This window comes from Toxotes jaculatrix, chromosome 3, assembly GCF_017976425.1.
Source record: "Toxotes jaculatrix isolate fToxJac2 chromosome 3, fToxJac2.pri, whole genome shotgun sequence".
Lineage (NCBI taxonomy): Eukaryota > Metazoa > Chordata > Actinopteri > Toxotidae > Toxotes > Toxotes jaculatrix.
This window is the reverse complement of record NC_054396.1, coordinates 18842734-18864124: the sequence shown is the minus strand read 5'-3', so window position 1 is coordinate 18864124 and position 21391 is coordinate 18842734. Positions and strand designations below refer to the sequence as shown.

General features: G+C 41.4%; 1 protein-coding gene across 2 annotated transcripts in view; it reads left to right on the top strand.

Moving 5' to 3' along the window:
* foxj3 (forkhead box J3) overlaps positions 1-21391 on the top strand; it is a 71303-nt gene that overhangs the window by 29496 nt on the left and 20416 nt on the right. For both annotated transcript variants that reach the window (XM_041034354.1, XM_041034353.1), the window contains exon 2: positions 1561-2070. In XM_041034354.1, the coding sequence (XP_040890288.1) occupies positions 1750-2070 (321 nt within the window). In that variant the 5' untranslated portion in view covers positions 1561-1749. The remainder of the gene's footprint in view (positions 1-1560; positions 2071-21391) is intronic.

Sequence of the window (21391 nt, the reverse complement as noted above, 5' to 3'; positions counted from 1 at the left end):
AGACAAGGAATCAACTTTAAAAAAATGTAAATGCATTTTCCTTTGAAACTTTACAGCACCTTATGAAAGCCAGCACTGATTATAAGGGAAGATTTAAAACCAATTCTCTACTTCATTAATGATCTCGCCTAGCTGGATTTGGTTTTTTTCCTTCTCAGAATTCTGTCTGGACATATAAAAAATGCCTTCATCATCTGGCTCTGCCTGTCTACACTGATAGCAAATATTGAATCGGCTGCTGGGCACTTGCTAACCCCTGCTGTGAGAGATCTTTGAAAGGGACAACCACAAACTGCTTTTGACCAACTGGCACAAATTCAGTTTGCCCAATTTAGGAATTTCTTACTAATCCTGTTGCTTCTCACACCAACAGCACAGACCCATAAAATTAGTTTTTTAAATTCCTTACCACCTTTTTTTTTCTAGATTTAAAACAAATTTGAGATCTTAAATATTCCAGTGTAAACTGTTTCTGAATGGGTTAAATAATTTAAATTCATGTAAAACTTTTTGAACACAATTTGACAAAGGTAAAAATTATAATCATGAAAAGAACAACACAATTTGGAGTCAGTGTCATCGTCTCAAATTGTATTTAATCTGTCAAAAAATCAAAAGTGTTGTGTGGAAATTGTGTGTAAATGTAAAATAATATATTTCCAAAATGCACAAAATTACTATTTTTGAAAGATAAGGTATTTGAACTATTGACTGCTGCCAAGACTGTATGTATTCCCAGCCCTCCAGCCTGAGTGCACACTCAAGCTCACACATGCTCACGCAGACACACACACGTGTGTGAGCATGCTTAGTCAAGAGAAAAATCCCACAACTTGGTGAGGATTCCTCATTCTCCCGCCTGTTCTGTTTTTTCCCCCTCAGCCAGACTGCAGTGTCATCCTGCTCAGGGTTTTTTTTTCCCACAGATGCTGGTGTTCACCTATGTTTGTAACTTTAGGCCTTTCTACTCTACCCCTCTATTTTAAGATAGGGAGGGCAATGTGCCGCAAGGGACAGAGAGACAGGCTGTTGCTGGCTGCACTCTGCACAGCACGGCAGACACGCACAGGGGCCGAGGACAATTTGCAAGACGACACTGGCTGGCTTGTTTACGGCAGAGGCTCCGTTTGGGGGAGGACGGGGAGGAGGCAGGCAAGCTGGCAGGCAGGGAAGAAAGCAGAGGGGGTTTACTGCCCTCAAGAGAGTCGGAATTCCTCCTGAGCCATTTCCCCATTTGGCTGGCAGTTGTGAAAACAATTGCCTGGCATTTACTCTCTCTCTGTGCAGATGGAGTCCCAGCTATGAGTCAGCTTTGAGAGCAGCAAGTGGTGGAGAAAGTGGTGGGCTTGTGATCTCCTGCACAGCGAATATAAGCATACTTTACAGAGACACTTGGTTTTTGATGTTGGGCAAACTGTTCAGAGCTGCTTCCTCACTTACATTTCTTTTCCTTGTCTGCAGCATTGCTGATATGTATATCTTTTATTTGCAGTGTTTAGTTGCTGGTTGTAACAAAGAGTAGTTGACTAATAACGGCATTTGTGTGTTCTGTTTCTCCAGAGTTGACCTACAGAAGACGCTATGCTGATGTCCTGAGCTGAGGGAGCCCTGACTTCATCCTCAACCTGTCTCTTGTCTCAGTTTGTTATTCCACACCTGATCAACTCTCCATCAGTCACCGAGCACCAACAGCAACCACCGCCACCTCCACCTTTTCCCCATCCCCCTCCTGCCCAGCCTGCCGTCACCATGACGTCGGAGCTGGAGAGTAGCCTGACCTCCATGGATTGGCTTCCTCAGCTGACCATGCAGGCGGCCATCCGCAAGGCGGACGCCCAGAATGCCCACGGGCCAGGCATGGGCAAGAAGAGTGCCCTACTGGATCCTAACACCACGTTGGACCAGGAGGAGGTGCAGCAGCACAAAGATGGCAAACCGCCCTACAGCTACGCCAGCCTCATCACGTTTGCTATCAACAGCTCGCCAAAGAAGAAGATGACATTGAGCGAGATCTACCAGTGGATCTGTGATAATTTTCCCTACTACAGGGAGGCGGGCAGTGGCTGGAAGGTGAGAAAGAGATACATCTGCTCTCCATTTAAGTCAGATGGAAAATGTATAGTATGATGATTTGGATTGTGGCTGTAGCAGGGCTTTTAAGTTTTAAACATCATCTCTAGTGCTGTTTACGTTAAAATTTGTTGACCTTTTGGCTTCTGTCAATTTATTCAGGCATGGAAATTCTTCTTTGACCTTACATTTCGTATTAAGCTGTTGACAACATTTGCAGAAGAGTTGAAATTGATATTCCTTGACTTAAATCATTGTTTTGTGGGTCCTGGGCATCTTAAACAAAGTGAGAAGCCATTGGTAATCACCATTGTCACTTTTGAGAAAGCTTAGAGAGAAACTATGAGTACGCCAAATCACACTAAGTGCCTTATTCCTCCGAATGAAAAATGGTGCAGCCCTGAGAGAACCATATGAAGTGTAAAACCCTGGATTAATATTCAGAGAAGTGGCCCCTATCTGTGCGAACACAGACTAAATAGCCCATTCATGGGTGGTATTATTCATTGCAGATGCCTTGATAGGAGAAGGCCATTATGCAGAAGGAGAGAGCCAGTGCTGTGTCATCATCTCAAGGAGCCCATGATATACCGAGATGAAGCTATGCTGATTGCCTTTTAAAGGGCCCAGATGGAAATTGATATTAGAATGAGTTTTCCAATCAGTCGACGTTTATTGGAAATAGAATCTTAGGCACTGCTTTATTGCAGTCAGACAAGATGTATGAAGCCCATTTCCTGGGGCGACAAGATGTGGCGTGTGTACAGGCTGTATGGAGGTGTGTGTGTGTGTGTGTCTGTGTGTGTGTAGGTGAGGGAGAGATGAGAAAGCATGTTATTATTAATGGAATGATTTTAGCTTTTGTGGCAAGGCCTTTTGTAAGGAATTGAATTGTTTTATTTTGCAACCTTTGTTTCCTCTTTTACCTTCATCATCCCTTATTTAGTTGTCAACAACACAGCAGCGTATGTGCTGTCAGTCCGCGTGTATTCCTGCATTAAGTTATTGACACATTCACTCAACACTGACGTCAGCTCCACATTTTGTATACCGCCTACCTCTCTTGAGCTTTGAATTTAACCATTCATTGTGCACAGTTTTCTCTAGATACAGAGTTAAGGCTGCAGCTGGCTGTATTTTCCACTGTCTTTGTTGCTGCATTTAAGGTTCAAATCCAGTTGCAGAGCATATAGCACTCAGCTGTCAGTGTGTGTCCATTGAGCTATCTTAAAACGTTTGTGTTTCTTTGTAACCAGAGAGCACTTACAAGTACATCATCGTTTAAGGTGGGTTGAAGTGGACTTAGTGAACTCTTAAGCAAATCCACAGACTTTATTGCTTGGGTATATGAGGGTGTGACTGACTAGCTAAGTAAAATAACAGTAGATAAGACACAACATTTAGTCGACACTTTTATCCAAAGCACTTGAATTCATACACTTTTTATACATTTTAGAGTGGGTGGCCTCAGTGGGAATCAGACTGGTGCTGTTGGCAGGGTTGAAGCTTCTCTCTACCCACTGAGTTACAGTCCTACTGTAGATACAGCAGAAAGGACTACATTATATTTATTCACCAGAGCTTGTATGCGGCTGTTAATGCAAATTTAGTGCTTTTGTTGTCAAGTGTGGTGTTATAATGAAATCAGATGGTGATTTCAAGTTTCCCAAGGTCAGAAAATATTGAAGACATTGCTAAGGATTCAAAAGCTTGTTTTGCAGGGCTGGAGATAATCAATGGCGATTTGGAAATCTTAACTGATACCAGTTTTTTTTTTTTGTTTGTTTTTTTTTTCCAACTTCGTAGGAGTTGCTTTGGAAAAACAACAGTTAAGGCTTAATGCAACTGGTCTGACGAAACAAATTTTGAGTGTCTGTGTCTGTCCACAACTTGTTTGGTACTAACACATGAATGGGTTCAGTTGTCTTAGTGATTATCTGACCAAGGCAAATTTCCAATATTGGAAGTCAGCGTGCAGTTTAAAGTAGTTATTTTTAAATTAAAAACTTTACCCCATATTACAAACGTGAGTGTGCTTATGGAGAAATAAGTCCGTAGGTGGGGAAAAAGCCACATTTTAATGCAGAGTTGCAAGTTTTTGTCCACAGCAAAGAAATTTTCAATGTCACAGCATTTGTAAAGGTTGGATCTCATGTAATATCAGTGTAGTACGGTTGTGAAAATTTGGTATAAAGTGGTTCTGAAAGGTTTTTTAAATCGAGTGTGAGAATTCAAAGTTACTCTAAGGGCTTATGTGCATTAAATTAAATTCAATTCGCTTTATGTGAAGAAGATGATCCACTTCTAATGTTAATGCTGCTTTCCAGTGAGCCCTGAGTACATAATGTATAGTGTTCAGTATGTTTATTCATTAATTCCTTTTGCCAAGGCTCTTCTATTTTTGTCTATTTTAGATACCATACAGTTTGGTGGACAGACAGTCCATGGTCACAGAGCAGATTTTTATGAGATTTTTTTAATCACAGAGATGAAACTAGAAGAAATATATGCTGCTGAAATGGTTAGGGTTTCTTCTCAGTATCAGGTGTAATGTAGATTTGACGTAACTGGAATAATGTCTTGGGTATAAGGGCAAGTTATAGAATTAGTCAGCAATGGCGGAGATTGACGCTCTTCAAGTACTTTCTAGTTTAGTACAAGCTTGCATAGATCAACAGATTCTGGCCTAAATGTGGGCTGCAACTGTAGAAATACCCATCACATTTAAAAGTGAGAAAAACCACATCACTCTAACCAGGATGCTGTACAGCGCAGGAAACACTGAAAAAGCGCTCTAAAGATGTGCTCATAGGCTCGAGCCTGCGTCACAATTTTTTTCTCAGTTCTTGTTAATAGGGTGTTTTCCCTGCCGTAGTTTTTTTCTGAGAATCTAAGCTACTAAAATAATGCATATAGAGTATATATATAAAGTCTCCTCATTGCATAAGGGACATTTGAATGAAATCCAATAGTGCTGTTTCCATGCCCGAGGCATTTGAATGAGCTCCAGTAGCCTTAGGTTTGTTCCTAATGTTTTTGTGCCTGGAGAATTTTCACAAACCATCACGCAAATGATATTTTCATCTAAGCCTCTGCAAAAGCCTGGGAAAAGTTTCTCTCCATCAGTAGGTCACTAGGAGCTTGTACAGTTGTGAGGGTTTATTGCCTTTAAAACCCTCAGTGATATGTCTTTGGAAGTAGCATAACTTCTAATTGAAATTGTATAATTCTGTAATAAGCATGCAGCAGTAATGTTCTCCCTGCACTGTAACTATTACTGTGATATGAATCCACCTATAATGTGACTGAGTATGCATGTTTGTGTGTGTAATTAGTTGGAAGCAGGCATGCCTGGGTGGGGTGAATGTAGGTCGGATGTAGTCATTGCTTCTCTGTTCCCCTGGAGATGTCAGTCGCAGGAATTTGGGACTCAACTCACGCATGCGTCTGTTCTGTATGATAATGCAAGCTGTGCCGGCGAGATGAGACTGGGCTAATCCGGGCGCCAGCAACTCATTTAATCATCTCAATAGAACTCCATTAGCCTGCGCTTTTAAGAAATATCAATAAGTGCTGTCAATAAAAACAGATAATTCATCAAGGTCAAAAAATGTGAACGCCGCCTTCGAGAGAGCAGAATATGTGCTTGGCATCTATGAGCAAGCAATTAGATGGTGATTTTCTTGACACCCTCTCCAGCTCTCTGAGGCCCTTTTGATTCATATTTGCAGGTTTGTCTAAGCAGCCTTTTGTACGATTCAGCTCATATACTGTAGCTTCCATGTCCTTCTGTTCTTTGCATGGCAAACATGTTTTTTTTTTTGTTTTTTTTGAAGATGAGCCAGATTGCTTAAGGATATTTCACATACTTGGATTCCTGAACATATATTTTGAGAAATGCACAGGCTTTTCTATAATGCAGTAAACTGTATCTATCTGCTCTTGATTTTTCTGTGGCCTCTTTGTCATAATTCATACCTGTTGCTCAGTTCCTTCCATTTCAAAGCCATTGCAGTCAATATAAGCTGGCCCAGATGACTCCTCTGAGATTAAAAGGTAAATGAGAACAGTCCTTTTCCACTTCAAGGTCAGGGGAACATGCCTTTCTCCCTGTAAGGAGTGCTTAGCAAAGATGAGACTTGCAGTACTATAAAGACTTTTAACTTTGGGTCAAATTTACTATTTAAGACTCCATGGGAACATACATGTTGGAATTTATTATCAAATCTTTTTGTTAATAAATTTAAAAAGAAAAGACTTTAAAAATCATTATGATGGGTAATTAAATGAATGGAAATAACCACTAAATATAGTTTTCAGGTCTGATGTCACAACTTCTCGAATCTGCTTCGTCCCTTCACGGATGCTGTCTTGCGTGTCATGAATAGCAAATCAGCGTTCTCTCACTTTCGCTACAACTGTTTGTGGGGCAATTGTTGCATAAATGATGTGCAGACGCGCGGCTTCAAAACGCTTCAAGGAGACAGCTGCAGGGGAGGGGGTATTCCCCTAGTCAACTTCTACCTGCGTGCATCATGATGGGCAGTAGGGTGGAAGATGAGTAGAACAGTCTTAACCTATTCTAAATTTCAAGATATAGAGTTACTGCAAGTGCTGTTTTGTCAATTAGTATTGGTCTGTTTGTTTTACAGAGACATGCAGACAGGCAGACAGATACATTTTTAAGTTCTTCTTCTCTTGAGATGGGTACAAGGGCATTTCTAACTGCTTACATAATAAATAAGTATAAAAAAAAAATGCACGAGACCCATATGTTAACAGAGGACTATTTGTTGCTGAACAGTATATAGTAAAACAAATATATTTCAGCAGGTACATTGAAAATTCATACTTCTCTTTCATACTTTTGAATATTGTCTTTGTTGTTTTTTTTTAGAGGGATTAATCCAATTAACTCAAATTTAGAGCAGCATTTCATCTCTCAGGTGTTGCTGTAATAATATTGGACGGGCTAATGTAAACAAGCATCTGTCTTTATTCATCTGAGAACGTGAGACTTTACACACTTCAGCTTGGCCAAAGACAGAGTGACAGTGTGTATGATTTCTTTTCTAGTATATTTGATGTTTAAAAAAAATGGTCAGGAACAGTATTGAATAGAGAGACTCCACATGCACTCTCAAACGTTGACCTCCATACTCATCTCAAACCTTCTCCCAGCTCCTTGTAGGCTCACTCCAGGCAAAGTGTGTGAATTCCCCACTGCATTTCTTCCAGGTGAAGAATGCCAAAGAAAATCTGGAGCAATTCTCAACCAGTTTAAAAATGCTTGAAATGTTTGCTCTTGAACTCTAACTGTTGAGGAGATTGTTGCTACTGGCATGATTTTATTTTTTTCTTTTTCCACACCTGAGTACAAGGAAAGAAAATTAGCTGGAAGAGAATGTAAGCTACTGCTGATTGCCTAACAAACATCTCCCACTGCACTTTCACTGAGGTCCATAGCTCTTACATGATCTTGTTAACAGGGAAATGTAGCTTTGGTCTGTAAATCGTCCAATGTGCAGAGATGGGGCACAGAGCTGCCTTCTGCAGGGGCCCTGGACCTTGCTTTGATCTCATTATAAAATGCAAATACACAGTACCCTAAACAGATCAAAGGTTCAACTTCCCATTGGATCTGAGGCTTAATAATGGCAGCCTGGAGCAGTTTTCTATTTTTTTAAGAAGCAATTTGGGTAGCTACTGGTCCTCCGGGACATTATTTACTCTGGAGATAATGTTCCTGCTTCTGACTAGTGACTAGCCACAGCTCAGAAAAACCCTGCTCCTGTTGCTTATTTAAATAAGATTGGTCAGGAATGAGCATTTGCGCTCACGCTTCCTGCCCCTATCTTCCACCTCAAGCTTAGGTTTGCAGGGCCTGAAATCTGAAAGTGTAAAATTGCTTTGGTGCTAGACTCTCTGATACCTTCACCGACTTTCTTAACCTGTGCCATCATTACACCGTAAAGCAAGCATTTAAATTTTAAGCACCTTGCTGATACTGAATTTTTCAGCAGCAACGATACATATTTAGAGAGCTTCACTGTTCCCTGTGGAACTTGTGAACCACCTCCATTCCAAAATGGTCCGAAGTTCATACATTTCTCTTTTTTTGGTCCAGTGTCATATGAACCTTGGATGAGATGAAGTGTTGTGAGTGATGAGGTGATACTGCAGTATTTTTAGCACTTTTGTCTCATCCTGGATTCCTTGTTAATTGTAGAGACAGCAAAAGTGACTGCATGCTTGCCCGACGCTGACTTTGTCAGGTGGTGGGAGGGGTAGTGATTCACTCGGCAGCCAGTTTGATCCTGCTGTGAGGCGGGTTCCCGTGTCAGGAAGCTCCAGCCTGGCCACCCGCCCACCAGCCTCACCTTGCACCCGCCTACCGGCGCCCCACCGCTCACGCTCTGGCCCTTAGAGTGGGCGGGGAGAGCAGGCTGGCAGGCCTTGGCACGGATACATTTTGGCAGGAGCTGCTGTCCCCACACTCCGCTGAGTGAAGTGCTGACTGCAGTGCAGAACATAAAAGGCCTGAGGCTTCTATCTCTTCCTCATGTGGCCTGCAGGCCTGTGTAGAGATGTTGGCTTCAATTTTATTTGTAACTGTAGCTGTCTCTTTGACAATCATGGCAATGGCCTCTCAGTTCATCCCCTTTATATATATATATATGTGTGTGTGTGTGTGTGTGTGTGTGTATGTCTTTTGTTATCATTTTTAAGTCATCAACCCATAACAGCACCCTCCCAACTGTTCTTTTCATGCAGTGTACAGCAACCAGTTGTAAAAGCTGTTGACCATGATCATCAATTGATTCAGTGAACTTCCTCCTCTGTGATAATGATCTGTGGAAGTCAATACCTGACTCACAAGCTGGGACACACCACTTGTGCTGCCGCACTTTTTTTTCTTCTTTCAAAGATTCATTTATAATGCAGATAACACTGGACAATGATGGGCTGTTGATCCCTGCACTCATTCTTAGTCATAGCTTAAGGCCTCTGAAAAAACATTTAATCAGTCTGTATTGTTGAGGCATGCTCTTCAGTTGGTAATTATGGAGAAATAAGAGAGGCCAAGGATGCAGGATCTCTGTCAGTGTAGTCAGGCTTGTTGGGTAGCGCGTTTTCCTCTTGTTCTCTAGTTAGTTAAGGCTTGGCCTTTGTCCCAATTAGCGAGGAGTTTGAATATGACGGCTATAGAGCAGACTGAAGTAGTTGACTGACATTAGTGAGACCCATAAGATGCTGTAATAACTGGGGAGAGGGTTGGGATCTGCATTACTATGTCTTTTCCAGAACTGTCCATTTATGTGGTGACTGAGATCATCACCTCCAGTAGGCCGTGCCCTTGCTTTGTCACAGATCTGTAGCCTGGCGTGCAGTTGGGCAAAAAAATCAACCCCTGTGTCAAAGTTAGAGTTATAAACTGCAAGGAATTTGAAGCACATTTCAGAACAACTCCTAACTGGAAAAATCATTAGCTAGTTCTTAGATTCTTCAGAGGGGAAGATGAAGGGCCATAGGGAGCTGCTCAGAAACTCTTTAGTCATCGTTTCATGGCTAGAAAGATTTAGACAAAAATAGCGTTTTGCTTTCCCCGTATATTTTAGCTTATTTTTCCCAGCGAATGGCCTTTTGCCCTCTATCATTTTTCTTTTTGGTTGGCTGTCACCTCTGTGTAATGCAGCATATGTACAGTAAGAGCCTAATATTGTTGAAAATATCTGTGAATGTTGCCACACCATCATGGATTCTTTAAAGATGAATCAGGAAAGCCAGTGTTTTCATCTGTCTACAAATAGTCTCTTCTTGCAGTATGGTTAGAATGAAGCTTAAAAGCCATTTCAGTTCTTTTTTTTACTAAATAAATAGTGGGTATAGTTTCTGTAGAAGAGTTTGAGCTTTAGATGAAGTTTGTGATTTGCATTTTTGTTTGTTAACTGATTATAATTGAACCATCAGAAAACATGAATAACTTCACATTTTCACATGTTAACATCCAGACAATGTCCGGACCTCAAGCTTCGGACATTGCCCAGACCTGATACATACAAACGCCATCAACACGCCCACTCTTTACTCTCCTTTTAAGGTTCGGTTCAGCTGATTTGGACGTTTGCGTTCACACGTACATGTCTAGAGAAGTTCAGGGTTGCAGTCTGTGAAAGCAGTTTTGGTTGTAATCAAGTGTTAATCCTGGTACTCAAAGATTACTCTGGCGTGTTGCTCTGGGGAACAGTTTCTCCAACTTGAGAAACAACAAAAATAGTGAGAGTTTTGGTAGTCAGAGTCAAACAAATTGAGACATTTTGAACACTGTTTAATATTAACTGTCTAATCACTGTTTAAATCACTGCTTCTGATATGTTCATTTTTATGGTATCATACAGTAAATACCAATTAAACATGTCAGAGTTAGAGTTAGTTAGAAGTTAGATTACTTAACTAACTGCTTTGCAAATGTGACCTACTCAGTCTGCTATCCTCATGTTGCAAAAAAGGTAACATACAAGCTGGGCTCACCTGACACAGTCTTGATAAAACCTTGCTCTTGTTTTTTTTCTTTTTTTTTTTTGAACCTTATGCTGTTTAACTGCTGTTTATTGTTATTATTATTTTCTTTTGCTTAGCTGTACACTGCCTATCACAGTCAGAGCATCTGGATGCATTAGGTCAGTAATTTGTTAGGGTAAAATCAAATCCTTCCCTCCAGAAAACTGCTAATAAGAAGGCAATGTCGGGCTAAATAATGGAGCAGTAACATAATGGCCATTCAGTCTGAATATCAGGCTACCTTTGTTTACATTGGGATCACAGATGGTGCCTTTTAACATAGCCTCTTGTATGTGCACTGATTTTTGCCCTGACAAGGAGGAGGAGAAAGGAGCGGGGTGCGCTGATGAATTCTGCATGCTATAAATAGAGCACAGTCCTTGGAATCCGCCTTTAACACTGAATCTGCCCTGTTAAATTAATCTAAGCTGTGTTAGAGCGGCTATTGCTGCCACTGGTTCCATCTGTATATAAAATACAATTTCACGTCTGTTTCAAGTAAACAAGGTGTGATTTCATTTTAACAAATATCTTTTAGTGGGGCTGTGATTGATGGACTTTTTTTTTTTTTTATTTCTCCTGGTCTTTTTTAAATGTAATTAATAATATTCATAATTAAGGTAGCCTGCTCTCCCTGAAGAACGGTTGCCTCCTGTGAAGCTTGCAGCTAATTTATCTGCCAGCACCGTAGCGTACACACAGTGTTTCCTTTTTGGAAATGAAAGGGAAAGAGGCAGCAAGACTAATTAGCAGGGGCTGGAGAAGGATCTTTTAAAAAGTCTACAGCAACCTGAGACTGCTGATATGGTCAAAGGTCTGTAGCCTGACTGAGTTAAGCCCTCCACTGAATATCTACTCAGAGTGACTGGGAGCTCAGCCATGCTGCCTTACATCCAGACTGTAGGTCATTCACATCTGATAGGAATTTTGAAAGTAGGAGACTGGCCCTGGTGATTGGCATGTTGATAAAATCTGCATGGCAAGTAATTATCGCAGGAATACGTCTGGCCAGTGTTGTTCCATTTTTTCTTTGTTTTAATCTACGCTTTCTCCTCTCTGGCAATAATTTAACCACTGTCACCTTCTGTGTCAGTCTCCTGTAGCTAATGGCTCCACTCTGTTCTCCGCAATCCCGGCTTTTTTAGGATGAAAGGCGGGCGGCCGTGTGTCTTTACACGACTGCTGCTGCCTGGCATTAAATGCTGCTTACTGATAAAGATGTCACCGTGGCAGAGGATGTGTAGGAAAAGGGATTTTTTTTTTTTGTCCTCTGCCTTGTCAGTGAAGCAGGATGGCTGTCTCTTATCCCAGAGAGATATTTGATCATCCTGCTGGTGCGAAACGTGGGGTCAGCGGTCTGTGAGAGGGGGACAGTGACACAGCTGTGGCAGCCGAGTGGAACCAGTGATGGATGACATGCCAGAATGGGCCACGGTGCCTTCCCAGGCGCCTGTATTGACAGGCACTGCTCTTGCATCTCAGATTCAGCATCAGCGGGGCTAATCGCGGGTCATGCTGGCCACAGATGTGACACGTGAATATCGCTCCTGTAATTGCTCATTTGTCAACGTCACATTCTCAAAGAGCAGGTTTCCGTAGCCACATTATTGAATGAAACTTGCTGTAATGAACAAACATTAAAAAATAAAGAAGAAAATGAAATTAAATCTCAGAGAGGGGCAGTGTAAGCATTTCACACTTTCTATCTGAATGTGAAAGTGATTCTTATGGTGATGAACATATATCACCTGACTCTTCAGATCCCCTCAGCTCTGTGGAGTATTTTGTCAACATTCAGGTCATTGTTTTGTTTTTCCACCTTTCAATTTTACTGTTTCTGTTTGCTGTCACCGCTCTTATCAGCATCGTTTCCAGGGTGATTAGCTGGTGGAGCATTTTGAAGCTAGAAAGCCAGATGTTTTTCTCAGAGAACAAAGCACGGCTAAAAGGACAGTGAATTTTGGATCTATATATTTTCCAAGTGTACAGAAGCACAACTTGAAATAAATGCTAATCTCTATGTATTTTTACTGCTTGTTTCCGCTGCTTCAAAGAGGCCAATGAAATCAGTTACTGCAGATGTAATTGGGGGTCAGTATCATTGCTGTCAAAGTGTCATAGGTTGATTTTTAGAATCTTAAATTCTTAGGGAAAGGTGTGAAGGATCAAAACATCTAAAGACAAAACAGAAGGTCAAAAATCACACACACTGTCCATCAAAACCTTCATTCATTTATGATGAAACATCAAAACATAGGTTAAAATAGTTATTTAGCCCAGGGCCACTTACAAACTATACTTACAGGGATAAATATAATGACAAGTGTGAATGATACTCGGCCATTTTTTTATTTTTTTTTTTTTACTGTGTACTGTGTGATTATAATCCAAGCCTTGGCTTTAAGCCCTTCAGCCTGTGCTCCACCAGCCGCAAGGCCACAGCTTCTCCCCACCAGTTAATTGCATCTGAATTAGTCCATTAAAGTGGCCGTGTAGAGGGATGAAGGGGTGCACGGAGGTGTCTGGCCTCTTTTGACCACTGCAATGTATTATTAATGGGTCAGCAAGTCTGGCAGCTCTGCATTAACTTGGCTAATGGACTGTAGGGTGGGTCTGTGATTCCCTTTCAGAAGGAAATCAAATCTAATACACATTACAGAAAAAAAAGCTTTTCTTATACTATTTTTGGAGTTAGTGAGAGCAGAGCAGCAGTTTAAATTGAAGCATTGCTCCTTGCCATTCCTTTGTGGATTTGCTCCCTGCTGACAGGTTACTATGGCGAGTCCAAGCTTACACTGAGTCATCACCTCGTGCATCTCATGGACATGTACCGTAATGTACTTTGCTAATGAAAAGCTGAGTATCAGATTAATACAGATGATGCTAAATGGCTTATTTTTTCTCTTGCCTGTGTACTAGCCCACAGGCCAATTGTATTCAAGAGCCTGGGGATGACTGTAGTAAATGTAAGAGCGAGTTGCATTATGAGAACACTACTGTATAAGAAAATGACACTTATTATGTAGCACAGTTTGCCTCTAAACACCCACAATTTTTGACAGATATACATATTAGCCTCTTTGGAAGTGGACTCCAGGCAAACCGCTCATGGTTGCGCTGCGATCAGCTCTAGTAATGGATAGGCCATATCCTCAGAACAAAATTCATGTGCTGTATTTTATTCTGATACTAGAATTTCAAGTTTGCCCTCCTAAGTGATTTAAAATTAATGGAATCATATTTTCTTTTATTTTCCATCTGTACAGAAGTAATTGTGGAATATAGCAAAAGTCACTATTTGTTTCTTTGCAGTCATCAGTTAAAAGAATATGACTACGCAAAGATAGAAGGTTAAGGAGTGCATGTGACTCTTTTATTTATTTGGAGTCTGATGGTAACGTGCATATTGAGTAGCAGCATAAGCTCTATAATGTTTGTGTAGACATGCAGGAAAAATAAAAGGTCAAGACGTCTCAGTTTTTCTTTTTCTCAATATAATGTGTTTTCAGTAGGACTTGGTCTGTTTTGCATTTTATCTTCCAAGCATCACATTTTACTGTCCTTGGTATTTAGATGTAAAATTTTCTCCTTGCTACTTAAGCCTACAAAGAAAGGAATATACATTGAAGAAGTGCACTAAAGGCTTTCTGTGCCGTTACTTAATTTGTCTAACTCTTAAGTGGACAGTTGGCACTACCCTGTCACTATTAGTAGCTGCAGTCAGTTCTTCATTGTTAGTGGGCACTGTAGTCAGCAGTCTGCTGTGAGCCATTGTCAGAGGATAGCATCAGAGGCTCTTCTTCTGGCTGATAATTAAGTGGCGTACTGACAAACGGCTTTCATCAGATCCCTCATGTGGAACTGAGAGCATGCGAAGGCTTTCAGGGAGGATAAACCAGAGGACGTCACTTTGCCTCCAATCTTTCATGGCCTTGCGCTGCCTCTGCAGTGGAGGAGGAAAGGAGAGAAAAGGCGCCTGTGTACCACAGGAGAAAAGTGCGATCCCGCGTCGCTCAGAGAACCAGACTCAATTTGCAGAACTGTGCAAGGCTGCTCTCTTTGCTGAGATTGTCAGTCTGTACTGTACCAGTTTCCCAGTTTGTCTAGAGTGACCATGCGTACAGTATGTGGACTGCATTTCATAGTCTTTTTTCCCGTTTGAGAATCTGTCAGTTATGTTTTTTTCCACCAGGCTGTCATAAGTTGTGATAACTTTAGGCACTGAGTGCATGAAAGTAGATATACTGACAGAGTTTGAGCTAGCACGCGTGGGTGTGACAGTGACATAAAATGTCCCGTCATTACTGCTTCCCCATGCCCACTCCATCCCCCATAAAATCATGGGCAGGATCAGTGCCGGTATCAGCCTACAAAAGAAACTACAAACAAAAACTGTTATCTGTTACCAAGTGAACACGCTTTTCAAATTGCTGTCTGGATGCTCAGCTGAAGATTATTTATTAGTTAATGTTAGCCAATGTTAGCTCAGTAGCTAAAGGGGAGTCTAAGCTTTCAACAGGATCAGTGTAGATTATATCTGGTATCTTTAGCTTTGATTATGAGACGTGACTTTCCAGTAGTTACCATAATTAGACATCCTCAAAGCAGTTACCATTAAACATAATTCCACTTTTGAATGTTTTTAATGATTAGAGTAGTGAAAAGGTCATTTTAAAATTGGCAGTAATGTAGCTGTTATCCCCAATTATGAGCAACAGTAAGTTGGTCTGGTTTCCTAGATAAAGATAAGTTCTTTAAAGTTAACTTCAAGTAAGTCAACAGTAACGCCCTGGTGTAATATGGGGTCTACTTTCTCCATTGCCCTACTTTTGGTCCATATGATTTTATCATTTCCTAAAATTCTCATTTGTTCTCTGATTGCAAATGAATGTATGCCTTGTATAGCATATCTAATATCAATTCTCAATTCATACTTTATTTTATTGACTTGACTTTAATCTTGCCATGTCTCAACCTTTTCATTCCAGCCTAATCTGCTGTGGTGTATTTACTATTTTACTGTTGAATAGTGTTATCCATCACTCCGTCCTGCTCATTTCCAAAGAGGTCTGTGCGCATCATCATTCATTCTCCATTTTTCTTGGCTCATTTCTAATTACAACCCCATTGAAGGTCAGAGATGTTCTGAAATAATCCACATAATGGAATCATGCTACACTTTTGCATGCTGCACCGTGCAATAGTGTAGCAAGTGCAGCAACACCAGAGGTTGTACAAAGCACTTTGACTGCGTGCGGTTTGGCTCTGAGCAAGAGAGTGAGACAGAGTGGGAGAGGCCCAAATATCGGCAAAAGAGAAAGAGAGACAAAGACAGATAGCTCTCTGAAGGACTGTGATCAAATAGGCCTCATATGAATGGCTCAGGGCTTTTGCTGTAGTGTGACCTGCCATTCAGTGTTGCATTAAGTGAATTTGTCCCCTTCAGCTTTTCAGATCTGCAGTGACCGCCTCCCAATTTATGAGGGGAATGCTCAAATTTCAAACGTGGCATTCATGCCGGGGCTGTAACCTCAAGTGCACCTAGAAAATAATGCAGAAATTCAAGGGGAGGAAAAAAAGAAAAACAAACTCTTCTTTTTTTTCTCCCCTTGAATTTCTGCAGGTCCATTCCAAGGTTGGCCTTACAGCAACAAAGCAGGTAGAGAAGGGAACGTGGGTGCATGTGCCTCAGTGAGATTGAGTTCAGAACACTTATATTGGAGCTTTTGGTCTCTAACCCCACTGCTTCTGTTGAAAAAGGAACATCCTTGGTGCAGCCTTCATAAACTTCTTATATGCCACTATGGAGGTTTTGTATTGGCTCAGCCTATTGTCTGAGCTCTATAGGACACTCTATCCTTGGATTACCCTCCGCAAAATTACTTGGCAGATAAAGTTGGATTGCTTTGCTTTCTTGGTGTTATGGAAGATAGCCAGGTAAGCTCAACATCTGTTTTTACTATATGTTTGCGGATTTGTTTGGTTAACGTTTATGTGAGAGTGGTTTGAATGTAGACAGCTTTATTTAATATGGCCCCCTGAAGTTATCAGAAATAGTGTAATGTTGTTTGAATGTATGGAGCTAGCCTCCGTAAACAATACACCTGTGGAGGCTCATGCAAGCCAGTGACCCCCTGTGTCATCTCAGTTGGCTTCCCTATAGTTGTGGGCAGACTTTGACGGCTTTGATTTGTTTGCCTTTGTTTTTATTTTCAGCTTTGGAAGCTCTTTAAAATTCTTTCATAATGAAGTCCAAGCATCTCACTGTTGTAGATGTTCTGAAAGTTATTATTATTTATTTATTTATTTGCCATCATTGTTCTCACTTCTCCTGATAACATGTTCTTTTTGAGTCCACACATGTAATCGCTTATGAAGCTAATTTCTTTCTTGCATGTATTGCCCTCATTATTTTAGCCTCCCAGTGAAAAATGGGTTTAATTTAAGCAAATGCTTGCTGTTAAGGGTGGGGGGAATACAATTTCCCCATAGTGTCATCTCCTTCTGCAGAAGTAGCTGTTGAGTTTTAATTACTATAATACCTCAATGTGCTACACTAGATGACCTGGGTCTAGATAGCAAAAGTTAACGATCATTTTGATTTTCTGCTTTGCCCACTTTCTTTTGTCTTTGCATTATGAATACAGACATAGAGCCCTCTGAGCACGTAGTAACAGGTTATTATATTAATGACAGATTTCACCTTGGCATGTATTTTTCTGTGGCAGGCAAGCAAACTGTTCATGTTTTATTAAAACTACATACAAGTGAGTAAAGATCAGAGACTAAGGGGTTTAAAACCTAGCATGCCAACACATTACTACTAGATGCCAGGGGAGGCAGATCAAATACCTTTGAAGATGGTTAAAAAAAAAAATCAAGTTGAAAATCGTTATAGTTGACTTCATTGGTATTTGAGTGTGGTCTCTCGGTAGCTTTGCTAGATGCGAGAGAGCTTTACGGTGTGTTGGACGGCGTGTGTTGGCAGATTTCTTGAGTCTGACAGTATGGTGTCGGTAGGGGGAGGGGTCACTGTAGTCAAAAAGGCTTAAGTGGTGCTAAATAGAATAAATATGCCTTTGATAGGTGCTTAATGTAATTATTTTTGTCACTGAAGCCCAGGAAAACCTACTTGACAGTCACTCTTGGAGCACTTTAAGCAAGTTTGTGTCATGATTGATGTGTACTTGTTGTGATCCTGTGTGGTACAACAGGAGGCGACAGTGGTTTTAAGTGTTCAAAATGCTGAAAGGGAACCATGCAGCATCTGGCACTCCTTTGTCATCACACAGCAGGTTTATATCCAATCAGTCAGAAGAGCCTCGTTCCAGAGGCCTTAGGGTCACAGCTCTTCTCACAGCAAACAGGATTAAATCATCTGATGATTGCACCTGGACGAACTTACCTTTCTCTACCTGTGTGTATGTGTGTCCAAACATGTATTTTTTTTATTTATTTATTTTTTTAAGCGGTACCTTGCTGAGCGAATGCTGTGGCATCCCACATGCCTTCCCACACCCACTACAAATAGACAGCGAAGGTGCTACATTCCGTGGCCTTGGTGCAGATCCCCGAGGCTGAGGAGTATGTTCTGTGTTGGTGTGCATGTCACAGGGTCCATATGAAATAACAAAGGCCTAAAAATACAGTAATCTACCTGTGTGTGTGTGTGTGTGTGTGTGTGTGTGTGTGTGTGTGTGTGTGTGTGTGTGTGTGTGTGTGTGTGTGTGTGTGTGTGTGTGTGTGTGTGTGAGTGTGTGCACATGTGTGTTACTGTATCTCTACTGATCCACTTCCCATTACCTTTATAGTGTGCTTGCTTACATGCTTGCTGGACTCAGTTCTTACCGCTACTTACTGTCAGTGATGTGCTTTCTTTCATTCTGTCTTTATTTGTTTCAGTCTGTCTCAAAAAGAAACGCGTTGTCTATGGAATTGTCAATCGGAAAGATGTTCAAATTGTCTGTTTCACAGAATTAATGAAAGGTTTATCATTGCCAAAATCTGTCACAGCAAATGAATTTTTTAATGAAAAAATATGAAAAATGTGAAAAAGGCCATTATAATTCCCAGGAACTACAGTAATATATAGTTAAGGTAAATAGCTTTTTTTCCTGCAGAATTTGTGGCTGTTATTTAATAGGAAAACAAACCTAAATATGTTTAAAAACACAAGCCACCTTTCGTTTTTCTTTCCATTGTCTTGGTGCTCTTGTTTTACTCTATCACTCCTTCATTCAGTCATTCACTCACCCATACAGTGACCAGTCCATTCCCAGCCTCTCTGCATTCATTCATTCATTCAAGAGATCTTATTTCTGTCTTTTTAAACAGATTTGAAGCATCTATCTAAGCAGGAGCTGAAGTCTTTTATGTCCCTCCATCATTCAGACTTGCTGACAGGTCAATTAGAGATGGAGGTCTCGTCCTCCATTCAATGGGAATGTTTGCTTGCGTTCATCTGATTTGTCATAAGCAGTCCATACAAAGTATTAGATGTGGCTACGCAGGCCTGTATAATATTTTTGCATGGCTGTTTTTTATTCTTAAAGGCCTGTGGTACATTCTGTCTTCAGTTTCACTGATATGAAAAGACATGTTGATTTCGTACAAGCTAGGATAAACTTAAAACAGGAGGGGTACTGTGAATGGGTACGCAGTATTACCTAAACTAACCTTACCTCACTCTAAGCTCGGCTCTTCTTTTCTCATCAGACTCTTCATTGCAAATGTAAATTCAACTCATTCACATATATATATATTTTTTCCCTGGTATGTTTGCCTTTATGAGAAAGTCATGTTGTGGAGGTCATTGTAATGTTTGACTACTGGTTCCTGACACCATTCACCACCGCCTGTTTTCCCACACACCGCAGTGTAAGGGAGAACACTTTGATCACAAAGGCAGCAAATCCAGGAGCATTTAAGTTCCCCCCTGCTTGGAGTTTAATCTAAACACTTTAAGAGTATCTCTAGGTCATCTCAGACTCTCACTTGGTTTCAGGAATGTTTCAAGTCAACTCTCAACTGGACTTATACCTCTTGTTTCTTTTTGTCAGTTGTGGGAAATATAAGAGTGGGCTGAGCGCTGGTTGGTAAGAGCCCCCGCACAGATCTTTTTATTTATTTATTTATTTTAAGCTTTGTCCAGAGGCATAAAGTTGCAGGAAGATGGTGTGAATGTGGGAAGGCCAGGAACCTACGGGGACATTGATTTATTCATGTTGGACCACAGTGTGACTCTTCCTCTCCCTCAGTTGCTGGTGTTCGTCCCTATGTCATAACTGGTATGTGTGCATACATGTGTCTGTCCCAGCATGCCGAGTTCGCTCCCTTGGGTCCCTGACCATGTGCACAGGGTGCCTCCTCCTTCCCAGCTGTGAGGAGCAGGGCTCTGACATGGCCTGTCCCTTTAGCTCACTCTGAACGTTTGACACGCCGAGCGCAGAGGTCAGCCTGACCTACTTTCCCCTGGCGGCCCTTCTGCTGAGCTGCAGCGCTCCTCAGCGGGTGGGGGGGGCAGCGAGGGCGGAGCTGCTTACGCCTCCACTGCTGTCCTGGTATGTTAAATCACCGCCATTTGTTAGGAGACACGTTCCAGTGTGTGTGTGTGTGTGTGTGTGTGTGTTTTTTAGGTGTGTAGGAGGCATCCCACACATACAGACACACACACACTCACACAGGCTTGTGCTGAGGTTGGATATGAAGTGCTCTGTGGGGGTTGCAGGTAGATGCTGGGCAGCACTTGGGCAGGACCCCTGCAGTGAGCTCTGTCTGACTCACTTTGTGTACCACTGTTCACACCCTCTGACCTCCTCCACCTACTTCACTTTCCTCTGTACTTATACCCTCTGTACTTATACTAACGTATAGCCCACTGTCTTAAAGCAGGTACATTGCTCCCACACAGACTTAAATGGTAAATCTAAGGCGCTACTGTTCAAATGCTGACATATTGTTTATATACGCAGCAGTAATTGGCCTTAATTTTTCATCAGCGAATTGTTGTCTTGCTCTCCCCTTTCTCTCCTACTCAGCAAATACACTATGATCTATCAAATACAGCAACTGTCGCTGTCATCATGTTTTCTTTTTCTTCTTCTGCTGCCGTTGTAATATTTTTAACACCTGCCTTTTGTTGTGGTTCATGTCTTTGCCTACAAATGACCCACCGCCTGTTAGTTTCACACACACAAATGTGTCTAAAACAGTGGAAGGAGTATGTCTGACACACTATGGGATGTCGCAGGCACAGGGCCTGTCAGGAGGAGAAGAGGGCAGGCAGAGAGAGTTCATTAAAAAGTAAACTTCTAATGTAGCGGCAGGCCTTTGCTGCTTGACTGTATCAATGATTTAGGCCCAGCAGAAGGTCCTTAATGGATAGAGCCACCTCTCTGTGCAGGTTCAGCTGCTTCTGTCCGCCCGGCATCAAGTGGCACACACACTCAGACACACATGGAGGCTGTGAGAGGAAAGTGGTTTTAAGTACTTAAGTGTGTATAGCATTGTACAGATTGTATACTTGCTCAGACATTCCCCTGTTGGACATGTTTCAGAGCTTTAAAGTGACATCAGCTGGCTAAATTGAGAGTCTCGTATCTGTTTGTCGCCATCCACTATTCATGATCACACTCACATTGTTGTGTTTTTTTTTGTTTTTTTTTTGTCTGAACTAATGTCAAACTGTGACGAGGCAAGGGACAGAGCGGGGGCTAAAAGGACAAGGCCTGTATAATGGTGCTGTCTCTGCAGCGTGTAC